This window comes from Lithobates pipiens, unplaced genomic scaffold (assembly GCF_037356315.1).
Source record: "Lithobates pipiens isolate NorthernLeopardFrog02 unplaced genomic scaffold, aLitPip1_a1.2 Scaffold_23, whole genome shotgun sequence".
In the NCBI taxonomy this organism is placed as follows: Eukaryota; Metazoa; Chordata; class Amphibia; order Anura; family Ranidae; genus Lithobates; species Lithobates pipiens.
In genome coordinates, this window is record NW_027507785.1 from 174,455,952 (window position 1) to 174,480,896 (window position 24,945).

A 24,945-nucleotide genomic window follows, 5' to 3' on the forward strand; every position below is an offset into this window, starting at 1 on the left:
TATACTGCATGCAAAGAGATAACAGCAGGGCACCAGGTTGCAAACAATCAATTTTAATGTGTAGCACACTTGCATTTAGGTACAAGATGGACAGATGATCGGCTGCAGGGGCATAGGCAGAACAACCCGCTGAGCCTCTAGCCCTTGCTATGGATATGCACTGTAAGCCTTGACGGGTGGAGGGTGTGGGCCTGACTGCTGTGTGTTTTATTTTTTTTATATATGCACCTTCTGCCCCGGCCTTTTGGACTTGTTGATGTTCAATTGCCGTTCACACTAGATGCCGATGCGGCTCCCAGCAGGGGGTCCTGTGCATCCTGGTTCACCATTTTATGTCCGCTTTCAGCCCGAACTTTTGGACTTTGAACTTTCGGACCTGAAACTGACCAAAAGATGCACAGGGCTCATGTGCAAATTTGCACCGGAGCTGCATCAGAGATATGTGAACCAGCTCCATAGAGAGGCCTAAACCTAAACTGACAGGCTGGGAAAGGATAGCATTAATTCAAAGAAGCAACCAAGAGGCCCATGGTAACTCTGGAGGAGCTGCAAAGATCCACAGCTCGGGTGGGAAAATCTGTCCTGTATTAGTTGTGCACTCCACAAATCTGGCCTTTAGGGAAGAGTTGCAAAAATAAAGCCATTGTTGAGAGCCACAAGAGGTCCTGTTTACAGATGGCAAGAAGCCTTGTGGGGAACACAGCAAACGTAGAAGATGCTCTGGTCAGATGAGGCCAAAATTTTGCCTTTTCGGCCTAAAAGCAAACCACTGGCAGAAAACTAACACTGCGCATCACCAAGAATACTCAATCGCCACCATAAAACATTGTGGGTGCAGCATTATGTTGTGGGGATGCTTTTTATTTTTTAAAGACGGAGCAGGGAAGCTGGTCAGTTTATGGGAAGATGGATGGAGCCAAATACAGGGCAATCTTAGAAAACCTGTTAGTCTGCAAAAGACTGGAGCAGAGATTCATCTTCCAGCAGCAGGACAGCTACCCTAAATGTACAGCCAGAGCTACATAGTTTAGATCAAAGCATATTCATGTGCTGGAATGGCCCAGTTAGTCAAGACCTAAATCCAATTGAGAAGCTGTGGCAAGACTTAAAAATGGCTGTTCAGAGACTCTCCATCCAATTTGACAGAGCTTGAGCCATTTTGCAAAGAATGGGCACGCATTTCACTCTAGATATGCAAAGCTGGTAGAGACATACCCAAAAAGACTTGCAGTTGTAATTGCAGCGAAAGGTGGTTCTACAAAGTATTGACTCAAGGAGGCTAAATACAAATGCATGCCACACTTCAGATATTTGTAAAAAAAAATTGAATAAAAATCTATAATTTTCCTTCCACTTCAGTTATGTGCCACTATGTGTTGGTCTATCACATAAAATCACAACAAAATACATTTACATTTTTGGTTCTAACATGATGATGTGAAAAATGTCAAGGGGGGGCTGGGGGGTGTTATGAATACTTTTTCAAGGCACTATATGTAAGTGTGCTACACATTTAAAATGAGTTGTTCTGTCTGTAACCTAGTGAAATGCTGTTTGCATGCATATGAGGGATTTCTTCCAGATGTGACCAGGAGCCGCCTTAGTCTTACATCCACACATTTTTCAATCTCCCCAAGATATCACATGAACATTATGAAGACTTTTTGTGACTGGGCACTGATTGACTTATAAAATATACAAACACCTTCTTCTATACTGTGTAATTGTCTCCATACGAAGCACGGCGTGTGATTTCTCTCTGCTGCTCCATTCCTGTTGTCTGCATGAGTCACTTCTGACAGCTTTACCTGGCTGATAAACAAAATGAACAACCTCCTGTGCTCAAGTTAGCTGTAACAGCACTGGCAAACCCTTTTAAAGTGATTGTAAAGCCTCATTTAAAAATCAAACGTTATGCTTTCCTCTTATGTGCAGTTGGTTTTGCACAGGGCAGCCTGGATCCTCCTCTTCTCGGGTGCCTTTTCACTGCTTCTGGCCCCTCCTTCCTGTTGGGTGCCCCCACAGCAAGCAGCTTGCTATGGGGGCACCCGAGCTGAGCTGCAGCTCTGTATATTCAGACACTAAGCTGCTGTTCAGCACCGCCCTCTCACCCGAGTGGCTAACTGACTTTGACAGCCGTGAGAGCCAATGACTGAGACGCAGCAGCACCAGTCAGGAGGGAGCGGCGGGGACGGCCGAGGGACTCGTGGACATAGGGGGTTTAGGTAAGTATTAGGGGTGCTGGGGAGGCTGCTACACACAAGGCATTTTTAGCTTAATGCATTAGGAAAAACTGTCTGCCTTTTTAAATCTCCTTTTTAACTCTTCAACTTGACAGAACTAATTGCACTCCTGTGATCCATAGCAGAAGCCCAGGTTGACTTCTCCTTTTGAGTAATAGTTACAGAAAGTGGGTCATTTGGGGAGTAAATAACACTTAAATACCTGTTTTAGCATGAATGCTTGTTTCCGAGTCTCCATGTAGCCAAAACAGCTGACATTTTTCTAGTAGGTTTTCTTAAGTGTATTCTGCAAAACAAAGTGGTACTAAACTCAAAATACAAAGATTGTCAAACTTAAAATATAATACATTTTATGTGTGTGGGGGGGGTTAATTTCTCCATTTGGGGGGGGCGGGGGGGAACACACACCAACTTGGTTTTAGTTTGAGAATAGAGAGGGATTGACACATGTTACAAGTTCATATTGCAATCTTCGTCCCCATTATAGAGATCCACTCTTCATTTTGTGCTGGTGATAATCGCTGAATGTGAAAGTTGGTTTCCATTATCGAGTGATCACCATAACCGATGAGGGAAATTGTTTAATGGCAACACTTGTTCTGGTGACTACCAGGGATTTTCCACTCTTTCCAATCTGAGACCTACTAAAGAGATTTCACTTCTGTCCCATGTCCTCAACAGGACTTGGGAGTTAATTGCCATCCCCAAGTGGAAAATCCCTGTTAGTCACCAGAACAAGTGTTGCCATTAAAAGATTTCCCTCATTGGTTATGGTGATGGTGATCACTCAAAATTGGAAACCAACTTTCACATTCAGCAATTATCACCAGCACAAATGAAGAGTAGATCCCTAATTGGGACAAAGACCGCAATATGACATGTTATAATTGGAGGTCAACCGCTATATCGGGCGATATTTGGCCGTTTTTTAATGAAATCGGCATTGGCCGATTATTGTGCCAACCATGTCGATTCGCGGGTAACACTGTACCCGGCTGCCTGCAGTACAGACCTGTGTCCCCGCTGCTGCAGCAGCATGTAAAATGAATCCTCAATCCTTCACCCGTGCGGCCGGCCACTATAGAAGGGAAGGAGAAAGTTTCACTGGCCCCACCCCCACCCCACTAGCTAAGCTCCTCTTCCTTCCCTGCTGAGGTGCAGCCTGCTGGCTGCTTCTGTCTCACTTGATATGTGATTGGCTGGTCTGCTCAAAAGCATGCACCTAGCCCTATCAGGTGCATGCAGATAGATAGCAGCATGTATGGAGGGTAAGTCACAAAAATGGAGTGTGTGTTACTGTGCCCCCCTGCAGACTTAATTTAATCCCCTTTTTTACAGGGAAACCTGGCTGAGGCTGAGAAGCTGGCGTTGAGAAAATGGATGACCCTCCTCCACAGCTGCCTCTCTGTACCCCCCCCCCCCTCCACAGCCGCCTCTCTGTACCCCCCCTCCCCCTCCACAGCCGCCTCTCTATACCCCCCCTCCCCCTCCACAGCCGCCTCTCTGTACCCCCTCTCTCCCCCTCCACAGCCGCCTCTCTGTACCCCCTATCTAAACATTTTGTTAATTTAAGCAATTTTCTGTATCCCTTCTTTATTATTTAACTGTTAGATTTAATGAAATGGGGGGGGGAGAGAAATCGGCTGCAAAAATCAGCATCATATATTGGCCATCGGCTGCCCTGATTTCTAAATATCGACATTGGCCAGAGAAAAACCCATATCTGTATGTATATATAATTTTTTTTTTTTTTTTTTTTTTTTTTTTTTTTTTTTTGTAGCCAAACATCAGCTAATGCTTTTTTAAGCTGTTTAGAACATCTACTTTTATTTTTATCTTGTGGGCTTAAGGTTTCACATGCACAAATTGTAAGCGGTGGAGCCATCTCTGCCACGAGAACACAATCATTATTGCTATAGCCGCTGAAATCGCATGCAAGAAATCCAACATTCTGGTTGTACTCAAGTCGATTGACTGGGGTACAGTCTGCCTGCCAATAGATGGATGGACTTGCAGCCGGTTCCTGCTGAACCGGCTGAGCTTTGATTCATCTATGGCTGGCTTAGGTGATTGTGGGTTATTTTTTTTTTTTTTTTTTTTTTCTTCTCGTTAACATAAATATTATATCCCATATAAAGGCTTCAACTATTCTAGCAAACCCTTTTGCGCTGGCTTTAGAATCCAGTAATGTGTTTTAATGTAAGACTGTTTGAAGGGTATATAGGCTAATAAAATAATGCAATACAGAATTTGGCTCAAGGATTACTAAAGTGTCTTTTTTTTTTTTTTTTTTTTTTTTTTTTTTTTTTTGTACGCAGACCAAGAAATACGCAGATGTGATAATTCCCAGAGGTGCTGATAACCTGGGTAAGTGAATGTTGTCATAACATGACACTAGATTGGCTTAGCGATATATAAAACGTTGCTCTCTTCCTTTAAGTGCCACATTTTATTACTTGGTGCTAATTTTATTGCTCAAAGCCTTGGTCAGTATGACGTGTAAATTTTTTTTTTTTTTTTTTTTTTTGAGAAACCTTAGCCCTGGTTTTCCTTCCTTCCAAGTAAAAGCCCCCTCTCCCCCTCAATGCAATTTGTTTAATGTGAAAGATTACGCCATTTAAATGGATTCCTAACATGTCACGCTTTAACCACCACTTAAGGACCGAGTCACTTTCTGAGATTTGTTGTTTACAATTAATTTTTTTATTTTTTTTCTAACACCATAGAGAATAGAATAGAGAATTTTTTTTGTTTTTTTGTGAAAGATTAACGTTACGCCAAGTAAATTCATACGCAACATGTCACGTTCAAAATTGCTCCCGCTCGTGGAATGGCGATTAAAATTTTCCCCTAAATCTCTACCATAAATTCTACAGGTTGTATGTTTTGAGTTAGAGGAGATCTAGGGCTAGCATTATTGCTCTACCGATTGTGGCGATACCTCACGTGTGGTTTGAACACAGTAGAGCTACCACGACGCGTTGGCGTAATCGACTACGAAAATACGTTGACGCGCCACGCACGTGTCATCTCGCGGGTAAATGGCGGCGGCAGCTGCTGCTGATGCTCCTCGTCCCCCCCTACTCCTGGGAATGGGGAAAAAAGTTCCGGTGCAGCACGAAAAGCCAGACCACGACTTTCAAAGGTATGGGAATTCTTTAAACCGAGGCCAGATAAAATGGTCCTTTGTTAACTCTGCAAAACCGAAATGGCGTACCACGGCAGAACTACTGCGATGCACGAGCACCTCAGAAGAAAACATCCTGGCGCACTACGGCCTCAAACGGATGAGCCATCTTTGTAAGTACTACTTACTAGTATTTTGTTCGTTTTGGGAGACAATGGGAGTAATTTGTGGTCAATATTTATTAATATATTAATTTTATTTGCTCATGCTGCTACTGCTAGTAAGTAAGATACATCATTATTGGTGCATGCTCAGGGGGGTACATATTTGTTACTGTGCTGCTTTGCTAATTTATTTTCTTTTTTTTATTTTCTTTTTTTTTTTTTTGTGGCCATCTCGTGTGGTTTTTTTTTTTTTTTTTTTTTTTTTTTTTTTTTTTTTGCACTGCAGCCCTCTTGCTGATCTGGGGATCCCTCAGGGCATGGTTTGACAACTTCCTGCAATGTATGAGCTGAGAGAAGAGATGCCATGCTGTTCTTCCAATACACAGAGCAGCAACAATATAATAATTTATTTAATTGCAGACAGACATTTACTACCCTACCCGTACCCTCTTTTAAATACGCAGTACAAGTACATTATTAGCATTGAGCATTCATGTTGGTTAAACTTGATTCAGGTTCCTAAATGTTAATTATTATTGTGTGTCCTTCCTTTTTTTTTTTTTTTTTTTTTTTTTTTCTTCTCAGGAAGAGGCAAAGCTGTGTACAGGAGTTCTTCCATAAAAAGGATGTCACTGTTTGCACACCCCAAATGGCCGTTGCATATACCAATAGCATACTCAACATAATTGTAAAAGATATGAGACCTCTTTCCATTGTAGACGGTCAAGAATTTTGTGAGATGATCAACGCGTTTTACCCAGGTTACACGCTTTCCTCCAGGTCCCATTTCACTAAGCTGATGGAGAATTTTGAAAGAATCACTCAAAGATGTGAAATCAAAAATAACTCTCACCAGACGCATGGACCAGCATTGCCACAGAGGCATACTTGGGTGTCACATGCCACTTCATCAATGAAGACTGGAATCTTACATCGTACAATTTGACCACTATGCCACTTGAAGATCGACACACAGCTGAAAACATTGCTAACTGGGTGGAAAAGGCAGCTGAAAAGTTTGAGATATCCATGGCCACTGTAAATGTAGTTGTCCATGATAACGCTGCAAATGTTGTCGCTGCTCTGCGTATTTTGGAAGAAAAGCATGGCATCTCTTCTCTCAGGTGTGCTGGTCATGCATTGCAATTAGTTGTTAGCCATGCCCTAAGAGATCCCCAGATCAGCAAGACCCTGAGGGCTGCAAAGTGCCTTGTAGAACATTTAAAAAAAAAAAAGTGAGCTGGCCACTACAAAGCTTAAAGCAAAGCAGCAACAAATGGGTACCCCTGAGCATGCACTAATAAATGATGTATCTGTAAGATGGAACAGTACTTTACACATGATCAGTCGCCTGCTTGAACAGATGTGGCCTGTGACTGCAACTCTTTCCGATCCTGATGTCACACCACAAGGGAAGCTCTTCCTGGATTTAAAACATGATCAGTGGAACAAGTCCTGAAGCCATTTAAGTGTGCTACTGTTTTCTTGAGTGGAGAGTCCTATGTGACTGCTTCCGCTCTACCTCCTCTGGTAAAGGGCCTCCAGAAATCCATACAAAGCACAATTTGCGAGACAGCAGCAGTCAAAGCTTTCCAAAGTGTTCCTGCACAGGAGATGACATCAAGATGAGAGCGGGAAACTAAATTCAGAGATGATGGTGGAGAAAATGTCTTATTGCAGAAGCCCTGGACCCCAGATTCCGCAAACTAAAATTCCTGCCAGCAGAGGGCAGTTTAAAAGTTCACCTCAGGGTCCAAGCTCTTGCTCTTGAAGTGAAAAAAAGAGATGAGGAAGAGCAAACGCAACATCAATGTGAGGCTTTTCTCAGTTGCTGGCAACATTGTGACTAAAAAGAGCAAGCGTAACCTCCAGAGCATGTTGATATGCTAACCTTCCTCAATTGCAATGCTAAAATATAGAATTGCAATGGAGGAAGTAACACTGGCCCCCAACCTTTTTTCACTCATGACTGTGTGTTGTGTTCATGTTAGGCTGTATTCATGTATTTGTTGGGATGGCTCATGGCTGTCTTCAGTGTTGTATTGGCCACATTTTTGCACGGCCACAATGTTGAGCAGTGCTTTTTGGTGGGCTTGGTTCCTCCTTGCTTCCTTGAAAACGGTTACCTCCTCAGGTATGTTTTACATTACAATTGCACACCTCAAAAATACTGCTCAATCGACTCTACAATAACACTATGTAAGTAATAATGATTACAATTCCATAGTGTTATTGTATGTTGACCAGCATTTTTGTGGTGTTAAACAACACTTTAGGTCAAGAGGCATAATGCCATATAAATTCTGCCTAACACTTTGCAAAAGCTGCATTCTGAAGGCATTATGTGTTGTTGACTAGTAAGGTTAACACACAATGCCTTCAGAATGCGTCTTTTGCAAAGTGTTAGGCAGAATTTATATGGCATTTTCATGCCTCATGCCCTAAAGCATTAACTTTATTTTTGGGCACTTTTTTTTTTGTATATTATGTCTTTCATGTGTTTTGTACAGTGTTGAGCAGCAGTGCTTTTGTAGCATTTTTATATGGCATTTTTTAATGCTTCTGGCTCTGAATTAATGGCAATGCCATTATTCATGCCTGATGCTAAAGTGGTGTTTACTTTTTATTTTTGGCACTTTTTTTTATACTGTAAAAACTTTACCACATTGAAGTACTTTTTGGAAAAAATGTAATAAAAGTTGAAATATTATATTTAGAAGTTGTACGTATCATTTTTTTTTTTTTTGTAAAGTTATCCAAAGGATTATCTAATCACAAAAGGAACACACTAATCGGATAGTCGTTGACTAATTGAAAAAATAATCGATGGATTAGTCGACAGACAAATTAATCGTTGGTTGCAGCTCTAGAACACAGTTTTCATATGCAGGTGCTACTCGCATATGTGTTCACTTCTGCACGTGAGCTCAGCAGGACGGGGCGCTTTTTTTTTTTTTTATTTTTTTTTGTTTTTTTTTTTTTGTTTTTTACACTGTTCCTTAAAAAAAATAAAAATACTGTGACTTTTATTCCTATTACAAGGAATGTAACCATCCCTTGTAATAGAAAAAAAGCATAACAGAAAAATCTCATTTACACTAAAATGCAATAAAAAAAAAAAAATCGTCATTTGAGCTATGGGCGGAAGTAATGTCAAGGACAAGGATCTGATTGCCTCCGCTGTTAACGAGGGCATCAGAGTGGCGGGAAGGGGCCATCTCGAGGCAAATATGCCGCAGAGACCACCATTATCGGAAACCGGACCATCCGCCGAAGAGGAAGGGTTATGGCAGCTAGCTGCTTCCATAACACAAATATCCCTCTTTAAAGTTAGGACGTATATTGGCGGTCTGGAAGTGGTTAAATTGATCACACTCGTGGAATGGTGACAACTACGGTACTTAAGTCTTCATTGGCTATTCTTTAAAAGCCACTACAGGTTACCTGTTTTATAGTTAGAGGAGGTCTAGTGCTAGAATTATTGCTCTCGCTCCAACATTCGTACTGATGCCTCACGTGCGTGTGGTTCAAATACCCTTTACATATGCGTGTGCGACTTGCGTATGCATTCGCTTCTGGGTTCCAGCATGGGGGGGATGGGGGCACTTTAATAAAAAATAAATAAAATTCTTTACACCGTCCCATTAAACTATTTTTTAATAGAGGATCAATCATCCTTATTTCTATCTGGTGATCAAATACCCCAAATCTCAATTTTTTTTTTTTTAACCACTTGACAACCGGCCCGTAGCTGAATGACGGCTACAGGGCGGTTACTCAACTCTGAGGGCGTACATTGATTCATCCCAGAGTTCTGCTCTCTCGCGCCCCCTGGGACGCGCACTCGAGAACATCCGTGACTGCCAGGTCCACACGACCCGGCGCATCATGGTAAATGGCCGCTCCTCGTGTACGTTTACCACGTGACCACTCCGTCAAATGACGGAGCGATTACTTGTAAACAGCGTTTCCTCCCTCCCCTCTCTACCGATCGGTACAGTGAGAGGGGATAGATCAGTGGCAGCAGCACTGTGGACTAGATCTGTAGTGCCCACAGCGTTGGTCAGTGACAATTAACCCTGCCAGTACTCTGCGATACCCGGTGATACCCTGCAATACCCAGCCATGCTCGGGCCAGGCTGTGGAAGTCTCACACGTGGTATCTCCGTACTCAGGATTAGGAGAATCTATTTTGGGGTGTCGTTTTTACTATTTTATTTTTGCTATGTACATTTTTTCTATGTGTTAGAAATATTGTATAAATGGACAACTTTGGGTTTAAAATAAAAATAATTAATTTTAACCACTTCCCGCCCTCCGGCCATCACATGACATGCTTGACTTTGTGCAGGGATATCTGAATGATGCCTGCAGCTACAGGCATCATTCAGATATCGGCTTTTTCAGCCAGCGATTCCCTACACCATAAGAATTCATAGCGGCTGTTCTGCTGCTTGATCGTTCTTATAGGAGGCAAGAGGGGACATCCCCCCCTCCCGTTGTCCTCTGGTGCTTCTACCGGTCATGCCATATTCCTTGTAATAGGAATAAAAGATATTGGGCTAAATTTACTGTTTTTTGTTTTCCCAAAAAAAAGCGCTTGAAAAATTGCTGCGCAAATACCGTGCTATGTAAAAAGTTGCAACGACCGCCATTTGTCTAGTGTCTTTGCTAAAATAAAATAAAACGTGTATAATGTTTTGGGGTTCTATGTAATTTTTCTAGCAAATAAATGATGGGTTTTTTTTTTTACATGTAGGAGAGATGTCAGAATTGTCCTGGGTGCTGCAGAACGCCTGCAGGTGCTCCCTGCATGTTGGGCCTCTGTATGTGGCCATGCTTGTAAAAGTCTCACACATGTGGTATCGCCATACTCAGGAGTAATAGCAGAATGTGTTTTGGGGTGTATGCATATGCTGTGTGAGAAATAACCTGATATGACAATTTTGTGAAAAGAAAAAAAAAACTTGCTTTTTGCAAAGAATTGTGGGGGGGGGGGACAAGTTAAAAAAAAACTCACCATGCCTCTTACTAAATACCTTGGAATGCCTTCTTTCCAGAAAGGGGTAATTTGGCGGGTATTTGTACTTTTCTAGCATGTTGGGGTCTCAAGAAATGAGGCCGTCTGTACTTCAGGTGTGGTCAGTTTTCAGAGATTGGCACCATAGCTTGTGGACTTTCACAAAAACCAAATAATATTCACCAATTTGTACTTATTTTTACCAGAGATGTAGTAGTAGTAGTATAAATTTTGTGCAAAATGTATGAAGAAAAATTTACTAATTTGATAAATTTTATAACGGAGAAATTTTTTTTTTTTTTTTTACAGAATTTTCGGTCTTTTCTTTTATAGCACAAAAAATACAGTGGTGATTAACCACTTAAGGACCAGGCCTCTTTTTCAGACTCAGTGTTTACATGATTAAAACAGTTTTGTTTTGTTTTTGCTAGAAAATTACTTAGAACCCCCAAACATTTTAAATTGTTTTTTTTTTTCTAAGAATAAAATGGCGGTCATTGCAATACTTTTTTTTTCACAGCGTATTTACGCAGCGGTCTTACAAGTGCACTTTTTTGGGGGAAAAAAAAATCACTTTTTTGAATAAAAAAAGTAAGAAAACAGTAAAATGAGCCCAATTTTTTTTTTTTTTTATATTGGGTATCAACTTACTAACATTCTTTCACAACATGTCACGCTTCAAAATTGCACCCGCTCGTGGAATGGCGTCAAACTTTTAGCCTCAAAAATCTCCATAAGCGGCATTTACAAAATTCTACAGGTTGCATTTTTTGCGTTACAGAAGAGGTCTAGGGCCAGAATTATTGCTCTCGCTCTACCGATCACGGCGATACCTCACCTGTGGTTTGACTACCATTTTCATATGCGGGCGCTACTCGTGTATGCGCTCGCTTCTGCGCGCAAGCTCGTCGTGACGGGGTGTTTTTTAAAAACTTTTTTTGCCTTTTATTTTTACACTGTTTAAAAAAAATAAAAATAAATGGATCACTTTTATTCCTATTATAAGGAATGTAAACATCCCTTGTAATAGAAAAAAGCATGACAGGTCCTCTTAAATATGAGATCTGGGGTCAAAAAGTCCTCAGATCTCATATTTGGACTTAAATGCAATAAAAAAATTAATTTTGAAAAAATTACAATAAATATACCTTTTTAAGAGTTCTGGGCGGAAGTGAGGTTTTGACGTCGCTTCTGCCCTCCTATGGTATAGACACGAGTGGGGCCATCTTGGCCTCACTCGTCTCTATAACCCAGCCATCGATGGGACCCGATCGCCTCCTCCGGTAAGCGGTGGAGGGCGCGGGAGGGGGATGGCACCTCTCCCGCCGCCGATAGCTGTGATCTCTTGGCGAACCCGCCGCAGAGACCACCGTTATCGCACACACGACTGGCGCCTGAAGAGATGGATATCTCGGTTGTGGCAGCAGCTGCTGCCGTTACCGAGATATCCCTCTTCAAAAATAAAACGTACATCGACGTGCGCTGGTCGTTAAGTGGTTAAATACCACCAAAAGAAAGCTCTATTTGTGCGTAAAAAGGCCAAATTTCATATGGGTACAGTGTTGTATGACTGAGTAATTGTCATTCAAAATGTGAGAGCACAGAAAGCGGAAAACTAGTCTGGTTATTAAGGGGGCCCAGTGGTTAAAAGCAAAAGATCAAGTGTGACCCTTCTGTGCCACAGATGTAACTAAATTGTTGGGTGAGGTGCTGAGGATAAGAATAGCTTAGGGACATTATCAAGTATATTAGACCATTCTTCATCAAATATTACCAATGTCTTGAGTGTTAACGCTTTGATCACCTTTGGGAGCAGCTGGCTGCACAGCCAGATTTTCTCAGGCGAACCAGTGGTAAGCGGCATGCTAAAAAAAAAAAAAGGTACCGGGTTATGGCTGATATCTTCAGACCGCAATGTGTAATATAGACTTATTGCGGTTGGCAAGTTAAGATCTACCCTTGTTTGGTTGCAAGACAACCTGTAGTGCATAGCTTTTCAAACAGTATCTAAGCAGCCACCAGTTTTGACAGGCTGTGCTGCATGTTAGACTGTTGACTTTCAGGTGGAAGTGATCAGGCAGCTTTACAGCTGCTGATCACTTTCACGACCCTTGGAAAAGGCACCCTAACCCCCACCCCACTGGTTCCTAGGATCTGTCACACCTATGGGCCCAGGACCAGTATGGTGGGTGTTGCTGGGTTCCTCCCATCAGCAATAACCAGGAAGTGATTATTTCACCACTTCAGTTTAATCTGTCACTACTTCTTTTTTTAATTTTATTTTTGTCTGCCCGCTGTGGCTGGAGAAGTACAAGGAAAAGTTCTGTGCTCCCTTAGCTTCAGGTGGAGACGTCGGGGGTCTAATGGAACCTGATTTGTTGGTAACAAGAACATGCCTGAACAGAATGCTGTCACTTAAGGGGCCTTGTCACATGATGGCTATGTGCAAAGAGAAAAGGTTACATGCGCATTTAGCATAGATTCTTGCTTCTAGGATTTCTGCTTACAAAATTGTCAATTGCACTACACATTGGGTATTGTGAGTGAGTCTAGGGCGGTGGTGGTGAACCTTGGCACCCCAGATGTTTTGGAACTACATTTCCCATGATGCGCATGCCCTCTGCAGTGTAGTTGAGCATCATGGGGAAATGTAGTTCTAAAACATCTGGGGTGCCAAGGTTCGCCATCATTTTATAGTTGGCTCTAAGCTGCTCACCTGTGAAGACTTTTTTTTTTTAAATGTGTTTTTTTTTTGTGGCTGATCTGTATACTAAAGTCACGAGAAACTGCAGGGTGAGAGTGCTGAGTGTTCAGGTAGGAGGAGATTTCCACTATAGTCTGTCCCCGTGCTGTTATGGGAGGCAGATCATCCATGAATCAAAGATGTGACATCCCACCCATTTTTTTTTTTTTTTTTTTTTGTGCTGCTTTTCTGCACTAAAAATGCATGCATAGTGTTTTCCATGTATTCCAATGGCTCTAGTTCACACCATGCAGTTCGTTTTCTGGTGCAGAAACTAACCGGAACTGACTGTATTGGTGCAGAAAAAAACAGAACTGCATCTGGTGTGAACTGGCCTTAAGGCCACATTTTGTTGTGTGCACAAATGGCTATAATGGCTATATACCAATAGTTAGGTTTAACTGGAAAATTAAAATTGGTTTGGCTATATTAACCATATTTTTATTATAAAAATAAACGCTCTGCTGTGCCAAGAAAAAGTCTGTTGTAGTAGAAATATTCTTGTCTGGTCTCAAACTGGGTGACCATGTATCTTCTGCTCTACACGTGTTTTTGACATATGTGACAAGTTGCGTAGTTCAAAGCCTAAAAGGCAAACTTGTTTCTGAAGCCGCAAACGCCAGAACAAAAATAAATGGACAGAATAGCTTTGATCTGTGGCAATGCATGCCTAAGCTGGTAGTGCAAAATAGTGCAGCATGCCTGGTACTGACTGGGCATCAAGGAACACATTATTTTTAGCTAATCTTCTATCACTTGCTTAAATTGATTTTGGATAAGTGAGTCGGGGGCATACCTACAGGGGTCGCAATTGCACACTGGCCCTTTACTCCAAGGGCCCTGTGCGGCCCCCTTGTACACCTTGACTAGGCAGGGTGGCGGCATATAGAGGAACATATTTTTCGCCTTGCTTTTCCTCCTGCAGCTGCTTAAGGCCTGCATTCAGCGGCTGCAGGAGCCAGTGGAGGGGCTTGGTTCCTCTATCAGGAGTCTCAAACTGGCGGCGTCCAAGCTGTTGCTAAACTACAAGGGCATGATTGGACTTGTAGTTTTGCAACAGCTGGAGGGCCGCCAGTTTGAGACCCCTGCTTTGTATGTTGCCGCACCTCCTATCTGCTGCCCCCGGGCCCCTGTGCGCGTTCTTTTGGCTTTTCCTTGTCTCCATTACTCTGCTGGGTTCTCCCCTCCTCTCTCCCATCAGCTGTTGCGGGGGATATGCCCTTTGTGGTTTCTTTTCATCTGGGCCATACTGTGTCCTACTTTTTAATTAAATTTTTTTTTTTCCCTCAACAGTGGCCATCAACTTAATTGTTCAGCACATTCAAGATATCTTAAATGGTGGATTAACAAAGAGGCAGACTAATGGGTATGTGAACGGTTACACAAGCCAACGGAGTAGGCACCCCTCAGAATCCAGCAGTAGCCGACCTCACTAAAGTGCCCTGTGAATATGGAATCTCTATATACTTTACACCAATACAAAGTATTCCACTACAACCTGGAGAGACAAACCAGCTTTCTTTTGGAGGGAAATTGTTTCCTACTGGCTAAATGAGCTCTGACCTTTTACTCTGCAAGAAATCTAACCTACTACTTCACCAAGAACAAAACCTGCTGGAATTTCCTGGCCAGTGAGAATTGGGAAGCCTTGGCCTAATAGGATGCCTTTTTTTTTTTTTTTTTTTTTTTTAATATATATGCTTCTAATTTGAATGGAGAAAGGGGGAAGGATGGACTTAATCTAAACTTGAACAACCAAACTGACTACTGATGAAAATGTCCATAATCTACCCTGAGATCCCATTAAATCTAGATTTGTCTGTAATGTGAAATGCTGCACAGTTATTTGCCACAAGTATTTCCAAAACTTTGCCAATTTTGAGTGTTAATTCTAGGGTCAAGATTGGTTAAATGGGCAGTAATTGAGGCAGTGTCACTACCCCACAAGGTAGGTGTGCGATCCCCTTATAAGTTAAAGGGTGCTCTGCCGCCCCCCCCCCCTTTTTTTTTTTTTTTTTTTTTTTTTTTTTCCACGTGATGTTAAACATCTGACGACTAGGAACCACTTAGAACAGAATTGCCTTTTTCCAGTGCCAAAATCATGATTTGTGGGTTTTATAATGCTACTCATGCAAGACCTTAATTTTTGCGTTATTTAAAGTTGCCAAAGTATTTATTTTATTTACTTTCTACCCTGTTACTACCGCTCCTCCTTTCTTTCTTTCTTTCTTTCTTTCTTTTTTTTTTAATCTCTACTGTATTCCCTTTCTAAATAAAAATGATTTAATAAAAAGCTGTTATGAACGGCAAAAAGACATTAAAACAAAACTTGCTTGGTGTTGTCCTCCTGAATGTTATGTTCCCAGTTAAGATGATTTCTAGCGTAAACTAACATTTTGACAGTTGCCTTTTTTTGATTTGTTTAGAAGGGCTAAGTGACCTATGAACGCTTCCCCTGTTGGATTGCAATCTTATAGATTTGCCTCATTTTGACTGCATCCTTTTTGCGCTATATACAGTTGGGGGTTGTATACAGTCCCCCTTAACAGGGGCTCAAATGTAATTGGATAATATAATCGTGAATAAAATGTTCATTTTCAATATTTTTAGAATCCTTTACTGGCAATAACTTCCTTTAAGTAGAGAACCCATGGACTTTACCAGACTGGGTTTCCTCCCTTTCTGATGCTTTGTCAGGCTCTAACTGCTGCTGTCTTTAGTTGTTGTTTGTGGGTCTTTCTGTCTTTAGTTTTGCTTTCAGCAAGTGAAATGCATGCTCAATTTGGTTGGGATCAGGTGATTGACTCGGCCATTGAAAAATATATTCCGCTTTTTTTCCTTCAAAAGCGCCTGACTTGCCTTTTTGTAAGTGTGTTGTGGATCATTGTCCATCTGTACTGTGAAGCACCCGCCAATCAACTTTGCTACATTTGGCTGAATCTGAGCTGACGATATATCTCTAAACACTGCAGAAGCCATGCATGCCCATGCCATCACATTGCCTCCACCATGCTTTACAGATGACGTGTGCTTTGGATCATGAGCTGTTCCAAGCCTTCTCCACACTTTTTCTTCCGATCAGTCTGGTACAGATTAATATTGGTTTCATTCGTCCAAAGAATACTTTTCTAGAACTGTTCTGGCTTTTTTAGATTGTGTGTGTGTGTGTGTTGTGTTTTTTTTTTTTTTTTTTGCAAAGTCTAATCTGGCTTTTCTGTTCTTCAGGCTTGGGAAGGGATTGCAATGTGTGGTAAACCCTTTGCATTTGCTGTCGTGTAGTCTTCTTTTGATTCTAGACTTTGACAATGATGCACCTTCCTCCTGGAGAGTGTCCTTCACTTGTCTGGATGTTGTGAATGGGTTTTTCTTTACCATAAAGTGGTTCCTGTATCCGCCACTGTTGTCTTCTGCGGACATCCAGGCCTTTTTATGTTGCCGAGCTCACCAGTGCATTGTTCTTTCCTCGCAATTAGGGATGAGCTCAGGCGTGTTCGCATGGAACACGCGCAGAGCCCGCCAGGAAATGAGCGCAGCGCTGTGCTAATCACAGGCAGTGAGACATTGCCCGATCTCTGCAGCTGTGCATCGAGGCAATGTCTCACTGCCTGTGATTAGCACTGTGCTGTGCTCACTTCCTGGTGGGCCCTGCACGTGTTCCATGTGAATGCGCCTGAGCTCATCCCTACTCACAATGTACCACACTTGATTTGGCCACTCCCAGTGTTGCTATCTCTGATTCGATTTGTTTGATTGTTGAAGCCTTACAATGGCCTGTTTCACTTGCATGGACAGCTCCTTTGAATGCATGATGTACAGTATCTCACAAAAGTACACCCATCAGTTTTGTAAATATCTTCATGTGACAACACTGAAGAAATTACTTTTACACAAGCCGTTCTCACTACTTTATATTGTAGCAAAGTGTAAATTTGCTTTCTCTGCTAAAATTGCTCAACATACAGCCATTAATATCTAAACAGCTGAAAACAAAAGGGAGTACCCCTATTTGAAAATGTCTAAATTGGGCCCAATTAGCCATTTTCTCTCCCTGGTGTCATGTGAATTGTTAGTGTTACAAGGTCTCAGGTGTGAATGGGGAGTAGGCGTGTTAAATTTGGTGTTATGTCTCCTTAGACTGGTCACGGGAATTTCAAGATGGCACCTCATAGCAAATAACTCTGAGGATATGAAAAAAAAATGAATTGTTGCACTACATAAAGATGGCCTTGGCTATGAGAAGATTGCCAAGACCCTAAACTGAGCTGCAGCACGGTTGCCAAGACCATACAGCTGTTTGACAGGACAGGTTCCACCCAGAACAGGCCTCGCCATGGTTGACCAAAGAAGCTTAGTGCATTTGCTCAGCATCATATCCAGAGGTTGCCTTTGGAAAATAGAGGTATGAGTGCTGCCAAGGATGAAGTGTGTGGGTGTCAGTCATTCAGTGCTCAAACATACACTGCATCAAATTGGTCTGCATGGCTGTGCATCTTTAGAAGAGGCTTCCTTCTGGGATGACACAGCCCACAAACAGTTTGAAGACAAGCAGAGTAAGGACATGGATTACTGGAACCAGTGGCATCTCTCACTCTTGTGGACAGGTTTGTCCGCCACAATGTCAGTCCTGATAAAAATCGCAGATTGCTGCCATTACCAGTAAAAACAAAGTCCTTTTTTAATATATCCAGTAGTTTGTAGCTGTGATAACTTTTGTGCAAATCAATCAATATACACCTATTGCATTTTTTTTTTTTTAGTGGTGGTTTGTGTCAAAAAAAAAAAGTGTAGACTATATATACAAATAGAACTATCTTTTGGTGGCATTTGATCACCTCTGCAGTTTTTACGCTATAAAAATTATAGAAAACATTCATCAGGTTAGGGATAGATATATATATATACATATACATATACATACACACCTAACCTGATGAATGTTTTATATAAATTTTTTTTTTTTTTTTTTTTATAGCTTAAAAACTGCAGAGGTGATCAAATGCCACCAAAAGATGGCTCTATTTGTGAGTTAAAAAGGACGTCCATTTTGTTTGGGTGTAGCGTCGTGCAACTGCATCGCAAAAGATGGCCTGATCGGTAAGGGGCAAATCCTTCAGGGGCTGAAGTGGTTAATGGCTGAGAGTTATTTTGAGGGGACAGCAGATTTGCACTGTACAAGCTGTACACGCACTAATTTACATTGTAGCAAAGTGTAATTTTAGTGTCACATGAAAATGTGAGGGATGTACTCCCTTTTGTGAGGTACTGTAGGTTTACAGCAATAGATTCCAAATGCCACACAAGCCTTGTAGACACAATTGGATTGTTGGCCAACAGTGTCAAATTTCTGTCAAGAGCATGTGCCTGGATCTTGTCTTGCATACTAACGGCACACAATTGGCCAACAAACCCGAACGTAGTGACATACTACATGGAATTTAAGCTCTTGAGCTCCATGGGCACCTTCTGCTATTGTCGATGGTTTGAGCATGCATGTTTATATTTTGGACTTTTGTGTGACGGACTTGTGTACAGATGATATGCAAATCTGACAGCAGACCGTTGTCCGCTGAAAATTTCCTAGCCTGCCATCCAACATTTGTTGGCGAAAGTTTGACAATTGTCTGAAGAGCACAATCCTCTGCCAACAATCAAATCATGTGTACGAGGCTTTAGAATCCTCTCCAGACCTTTTTTTTTTTTACCTGCTTAATTGATGAAGAAATCATGGTGTAGCCTGGCCATGAAACGGCTTTTGATGTAATTGTCCAATTACTTTTGGCTCCTTAAAGCTGAATACACACTATACAATTATCTGTAGATGATTTACTAAAACCATATATGAGGTCAAACCTTAACCGCTTCAGCCCTTGAAGATTTTTACCCCCTTTCTGACAGGGCACTTTCTGCGTTTTGGCACTGCGTTGCTCTAACTGACAATTACGCAGTTGTGCGACGTTGTACCCAAATTGTTTTTTTGTTTTGTTTTTTCTCCCCCCCCACAAATAGTTTTCTTTTGGTGGTATTCGATCACCTCTGCGTTTTTTTATTTTTCTATAAACAAAAAAAGCGTACATTTTGGGGGGAAAAAAAAAATCTAATATCTTTTACTTTTTGCTATAATTTGCCCCCTCCCCCCCAGTTTAGGTCGATCTGCATTCTCCATATTTTTGGTAAAAAAAGGCAATAAGCTTATAGATTTGGTTTGCACAAAAATTATAGCGTCTACAAAATAGGGCATAGTGTTTTTTTTTTTTTTTCTTTTCACCCCCCTACCTCTTCTAGGAATGGTGGTGATCTGCTATATATATAATCTGCTATATATATATATATATATATATATATATATATATATATATATATATATATATATATATATATATATATATATATAATTTTTATTTAAAAAAAAATCTTGGGACTTTGGCATTATGGCAGACACAACAGTTTTGACACATTTTTGGGCCATTGGCATTTTTACAGCGATCGGTGCTATAAAAATGAATTGATTACTGTAAAAATGTCACTGTTGGGGAAGGGGTTAATGTGTTCCCTAGTGTGTTCTAACTAAAGGGTGGGGGGGGGAGAGAGAGAGAGAGGACTGTGTAGGGGAAGAGATAGATTGCTGTTAAAGCAGAGCTCCACCCTAAAGTGGAGCTTCCGCTCATTGGAACCCCCCCCCCCCCCCTTCTCCTGGTACCACAATTGGCACCTTTCAGGGGGGAGGGGGGTGCAGGTACCTGTACAGTACAGGTATCTGCACCCACTTCCGGCATAGATATCTGCAGAATCTACGCCCCTTTCCGCAGGTCCCCCGCTGTCTGCTGGGAAACGCACGGATCCCAGAGTTGGCGGGGACCATCCTTATTGCACAGTGCGACTCGCGCATGCACAGTAGGGAACCGGGAAATGAAGCCGCAAGGCTCCACTTCCTGATTGCCATACCCAAGATGGCGGCAGCAGCACCCGAGAGACGATAGGGATCGGCTTCAGGTGCCGACATCGCGGACGCGCTGGGCAGGTAAGTGTCCTCCAGTATTTGTAGCTGCTGGCTTTAAAAAAAAAAAAGGGGTGGAACTCCCGCTTTAATACTCTTTATGAACAGACGATCTGTCGCTTCTCCCCTTGGAGAACCAAAAACTGTGTATATACACAGATCCCGGTTCTCCGTGTGCCCTGAGTGATCGGTGGAGCCCGGTGTTGATCGGTCACTCGTATCGGCTCCGTAGGCGAGCCCCTAGTGGCCACAGCATTGTTAAATAGCATAGTTTATCCCAGCTGAGCCATTCTGCTGCCGTACAACTTTTGTGGCTGGTCGGCAAGTGGTTAAGAGGTTCAATTTGTCTGCAAACAGGCAGGCCCTTGCACTCCATGGTTTTGGTTAATCTAAAGAAATCATGGCATGGCGGCTATCAAGAGCAGTAGTTCCTTCCTCTGATTTCAATGTACATACCCCCAAATTAAACCTGAGTGTGCACTTTCAGCCCATATCCCTTATTATATAACTATAGCTTGAATATGTTTTGGTAAGTACCGGGGGGGGGAGAAAGAAACTATGTGCCTGTGTCCAACTATATAAATGGACCTAACTGTACATGGCCCAGTTCTTGGATAAACTGTTTAATTTTGACTTCAGCTGATAATTGCTGACCATTCCATGGGCCACCAAAGCTTTTAGAGATCTTTGTCATTTTATCAACCTGCTTTTTTTTCTTTTATACGAGTAGGAATTTTGGTTCTGTTCTCATGCAGAAGGTTTTATTAGCTGTCATGTATTGGCCAAATATGTAAAGATTGGGAAACCTTCTTCCCCCCCCCCCCCCCCCCCCCCTCCCTCTTTCTTTCACTGATGGACACGGCTCTGTTAATCTTGACCATAGGGTTATTATGCCACCTTCAGGAGAGGACTAGGCAGAACATGTTATATGTGAAAAAAACTGAACTTTACAGTTCTGCCCAGGGGGCGGTCCCTCCAGTAATAATCCCTCAGTCTGCTTCCTGCAGCTCCCTTTTTTTTTTTATTTTTTATTTTTTTTTTTTTTTCCCTCTTTCCCCTGCCTAGTAAAGGAGATGGACCTAGGATCCCTGGGGGACCATCGGTCCTGGGATTTTATTTTTTGCTGAATGTTTGCCTTTTGTGCAAGATTTTAAGATCCTGTGATCTGCTAGCAACAGGCGGCCGGGTGACGGGCTGGATAATCTAGATCCTTGTAGTCTCCCCAGCCTGGTCATTGAGCGTGTGCAGACCCTAGCTACGTGCTGGGTTGGCCACGACATGCCCCTCAGGCCCAGGGGCGGCCGGTGAACGCAATGCTCTGGGGCACACATGACCGGACTACCAATGTCTTTGTCTCAGTGTGCTGTGGCCAGCAGCCACCCCATACTGATCGGAGAGTGGGTCTGTGATGGGATGTCCACAGCTTGTCTGGATGGTAAGTACAGCTCTCCCCAAGGGTGGCAGACAGACGGGGTGGGTCAGCATGGCTTCAGAAACTGGTGTTTCTTCCCCAGAACTCCCTGCAATTGCAACTGGCTGGTCTGCAAACAGTGCAGTGCCTTTGGAAGCTTTGTCGGCGGTCCTTGAAACGTTTGTTGTCAGGGTGGAGGTGGTGTGCGAAGGTGGTAAAAAACGGCCCCTGTCCCCATGCTCCCCATCCTCTGGGAAGAGCTGATGCAGACTCGGGCCCAGCTGAGACTGGCGGCCCCTGATCTTTTATTTTAGATGATGCTGACCAGGACCGATCGGACAGTGAGTATGAGTCCCCGTCTGGGTCCATGTAAAACAAAGCGTAGTTGGAGCACTTACCACAGCTGTGTGTGATAACCTGAAAATGCAGGATACAGCAGGTTCTTCCGCTGAAGTAGCGGTCCATTTTGGGTCCCGTAAGCTAGCCCATACACCTAAGGTGTTTCCTTATCTGACTTATTTTGATAAGTTCATATACAAGGAAATGGGAAGACTGCAACAGACCTTCTCCTCAACAAGAATGGCTGAGCGTTACCCCTTTTGAGGAGAGCTTTCTTAAAAAATGGTCGGCTCCTCCTGTCGTGGACCCCCCCCCCCCCCCGTATCCAGGTTAAACAAAGTAACCACAATCCTGGTAGAGGGGACTCCTGCATTTGAGGACCCTACTGACAGGAAGCTTTACGGTTGTGGGGTCAGCAATATGACCAGTACTGGCCATAGCACTTGTGTTGCAGATACTTACTGAATGGGCAAAACTTTTGCACTGCGAATTGGAGAAGCAGCAGGCTACTCCTGTCTGTGTGGAACTAGCAGACCAGTTAGTGCATGGCCTTTAAGTACGTTTGTAACGCAGCCCTGGAAACCTTTCCCCCGCTATCCAAGGCTTCAGTGTCAGCAGTGGTGCTGAGGTGCCTGCTTTGGCTAAAATGCTGGTCTGTGGACCAGGCATCTAAAAAAAATAAATAAATAAAACGGATCTTCCTTGGTGAGCGGCTCTTTGGAGCCTCGCTGGATGGCATTATTAAGAATGTCACAGGTTGGAAGAGTACCTTGCTCCCACAGGCCAGGAAGACTAAGGAGTCACGCCGCAGGCAAGGGCCCTCCTTTTCTGCGCCAAAGAGGCTTTTGCCTCCGTCTGGGACTTCAGCTAAAGCTCCCAGTCTGACTGGACGACCTCTGAGGGACAAAAGCGTCCCTGGAACCGCGAGCAAAAGTGCTACCGCATGAAGGTTTACCTCCACCTGTTACGCAGGTCGAGGTGTTGCCTTCAGGAGTTTGCAGCCCGGTGGGCCTCTCGGCTATCCGGCCAATGGGTCTGCGAACTGATTTCCTATGGCTGCAAGATAGAGTTCCTCTCTTGGCCACCAAACGGCTTCTTACCCTCCAGCATACACTTACTCACTGCTCGCTGGGAGGCCCTAATGGGGGAAGTGAGGGACCTGCTAAGCCACGGGGTGATGGTGCCTGTTCCAGAGTCGGAAAGGTTCCAGGGGTTCCACTCCAATCTGTTGTCCCCAAAAAGGAAGGGGCATGTCCAATCTTGGATCTGAGAGTCCAATTGCGTTGTAAAAGTACAGAGGTTCAGAATGGAATCGGTTCACTCAGTGGTTGCTGCACTGTATCAAGGGGACTCCCTGGCGTCTTTGGGCATCCAGGATGCGTACCTGCACATACCCATATACCTCAGGCATCGGAGGTTTCTGCAGTTGGGGAAGCCCACTACCAGTTTGTGGCTCTCCCCTTTGGCTTGGCATCAGCACCCCGAGTCTTTACCAAGGTATTGGCTCCAGTTTTGCTGTTGCGACAACGCGGGATCGCGTTCGTAGGCTTATTAGACGATCTCCTCCTGAGAGCAGCTTCCAACTCAGAATTAAAGGAGGATGTGGTGATCACCTAGGAGTACCTAGGCTTATTGCTGGACTCCATGGAAGCGAGCATTTTCTCCCTTCAGACAAACTGCAGACTCTCAGAGCTGCAGTAAAACTATTGATGAACCACAGGTGGTCGTCGCTGTGCTTCTGAATACGAGTCCTGGGCCTCATGGTGGCCTTTTTCAAGGCGTTGCCATACGCACAGTTTCACACCAGAGTCTTTCAGAAGGAGGTATTGACAAAGTGGGACGAATCAGCGTTATCCCTGGATCAACAGATTCGGGTGAGCCAGTCAGTCAGGGACTCCCTGCTCTGGTGGCTGTTGTCCCCGACACTTTGGTCCGGGAAGTCGTTCCTACCTTTTACATTGGACAGTGATCACAGCGGAAGCCAGTCTGACCAGCTGGGGTGGAGTACAGTCGACCCAGGGCCTCTGGTCGGGGGAGGAATCCAAGTTGCAGATCAATGTGCTCCAGCTTCGAGTGATCAGGCTTTGCCTCTCCACATGGTCGATGGGACTACGAGAGCATCCGATCAGGATACAGTCAGACTACACCACGACGGTGGCATATGTCAACCATCAAGGAGGAACAAGAAGCTCGGCTGCAGCACGGGAGATCGCTCACATCCTTCAGTGGGCAGAGCAACATGTTCTGGCCTTGTCTGCTATTTACATCTCGGGAGTAGGAAACTGGCAGACGGACTACCTAAATCGCCAGATGCTGGACCCAGGAGAATGGGCATTGCATCCAGAGGTGTTCAGGCTTCTGTACCTGCGGTGGGGCACACCAGATGTGGATCTCCTGACTCAATCGGAAGGTGCCAAGGTTCGTATCCAGGACAAGAGATCCTTGGGCAGACGCTCTGGTGCCTCTGTGGGGTCAGTACTGACTGATCTACGCCTTTCCTCTGCTAAAAATGCTACCACGTCTGCTTCGCAGAGTGGAGGCCGAGGGGATGCCAGTAATACGGATTTCCCCAGATTGGGCTTGGCGCCCCTGGTACGCCAATCTAGTATGCCTGGTTGCGGATGCTCCCTGGCGACTACCCTTACGAGAGGACCTTCTGTGTCGAGGTCCGATTTCTGCTTCCTGCTTTACCATCGCTGGTTTTAACGGCATGGCTGTTGAGCGCCAGGTGCTTAGGAACCGGGGCCTGTCGGACTTGTGATTTCAACTATGTTGAGGGCACGAAAATCTTCTCACAAGATATACCATCGTACCTGGAAGGCCTACATCGCCATGTGTGAGGAGAAAGGGTGGTGTCAGCACACCTATTCCGTTTCCAGGATCCTGCTGTTTCTACAGCGAGGA

General features: G+C 43.5%; 1 protein-coding gene across 4 annotated transcripts in view; it reads left to right on the forward strand.

Moving 5' to 3' along the window:
* Window positions 1-24,945, forward strand: part of UCK2 (uridine-cytidine kinase 2) — a 185,706-nt gene that overhangs the window by 43,355 nt on the left and 117,406 nt on the right. For 2 of the 4 annotated variants that reach the window (XM_077452633.1, XM_077452635.1), the window contains exon 6: window positions 4,562-4,610. In XM_077452633.1, the coding sequence (XP_077308759.1) occupies window positions 4,562-4,610 (49 nt within the window). Of the gene's footprint in view, window positions 1-4,561; window positions 4,611-6,119; window positions 7,853-14,590; window positions 15,901-24,945 lie in introns of those variants that run through there. The other 2 variants (XM_077452632.1, XM_077452634.1) reach the window with 2 other exon arrangements.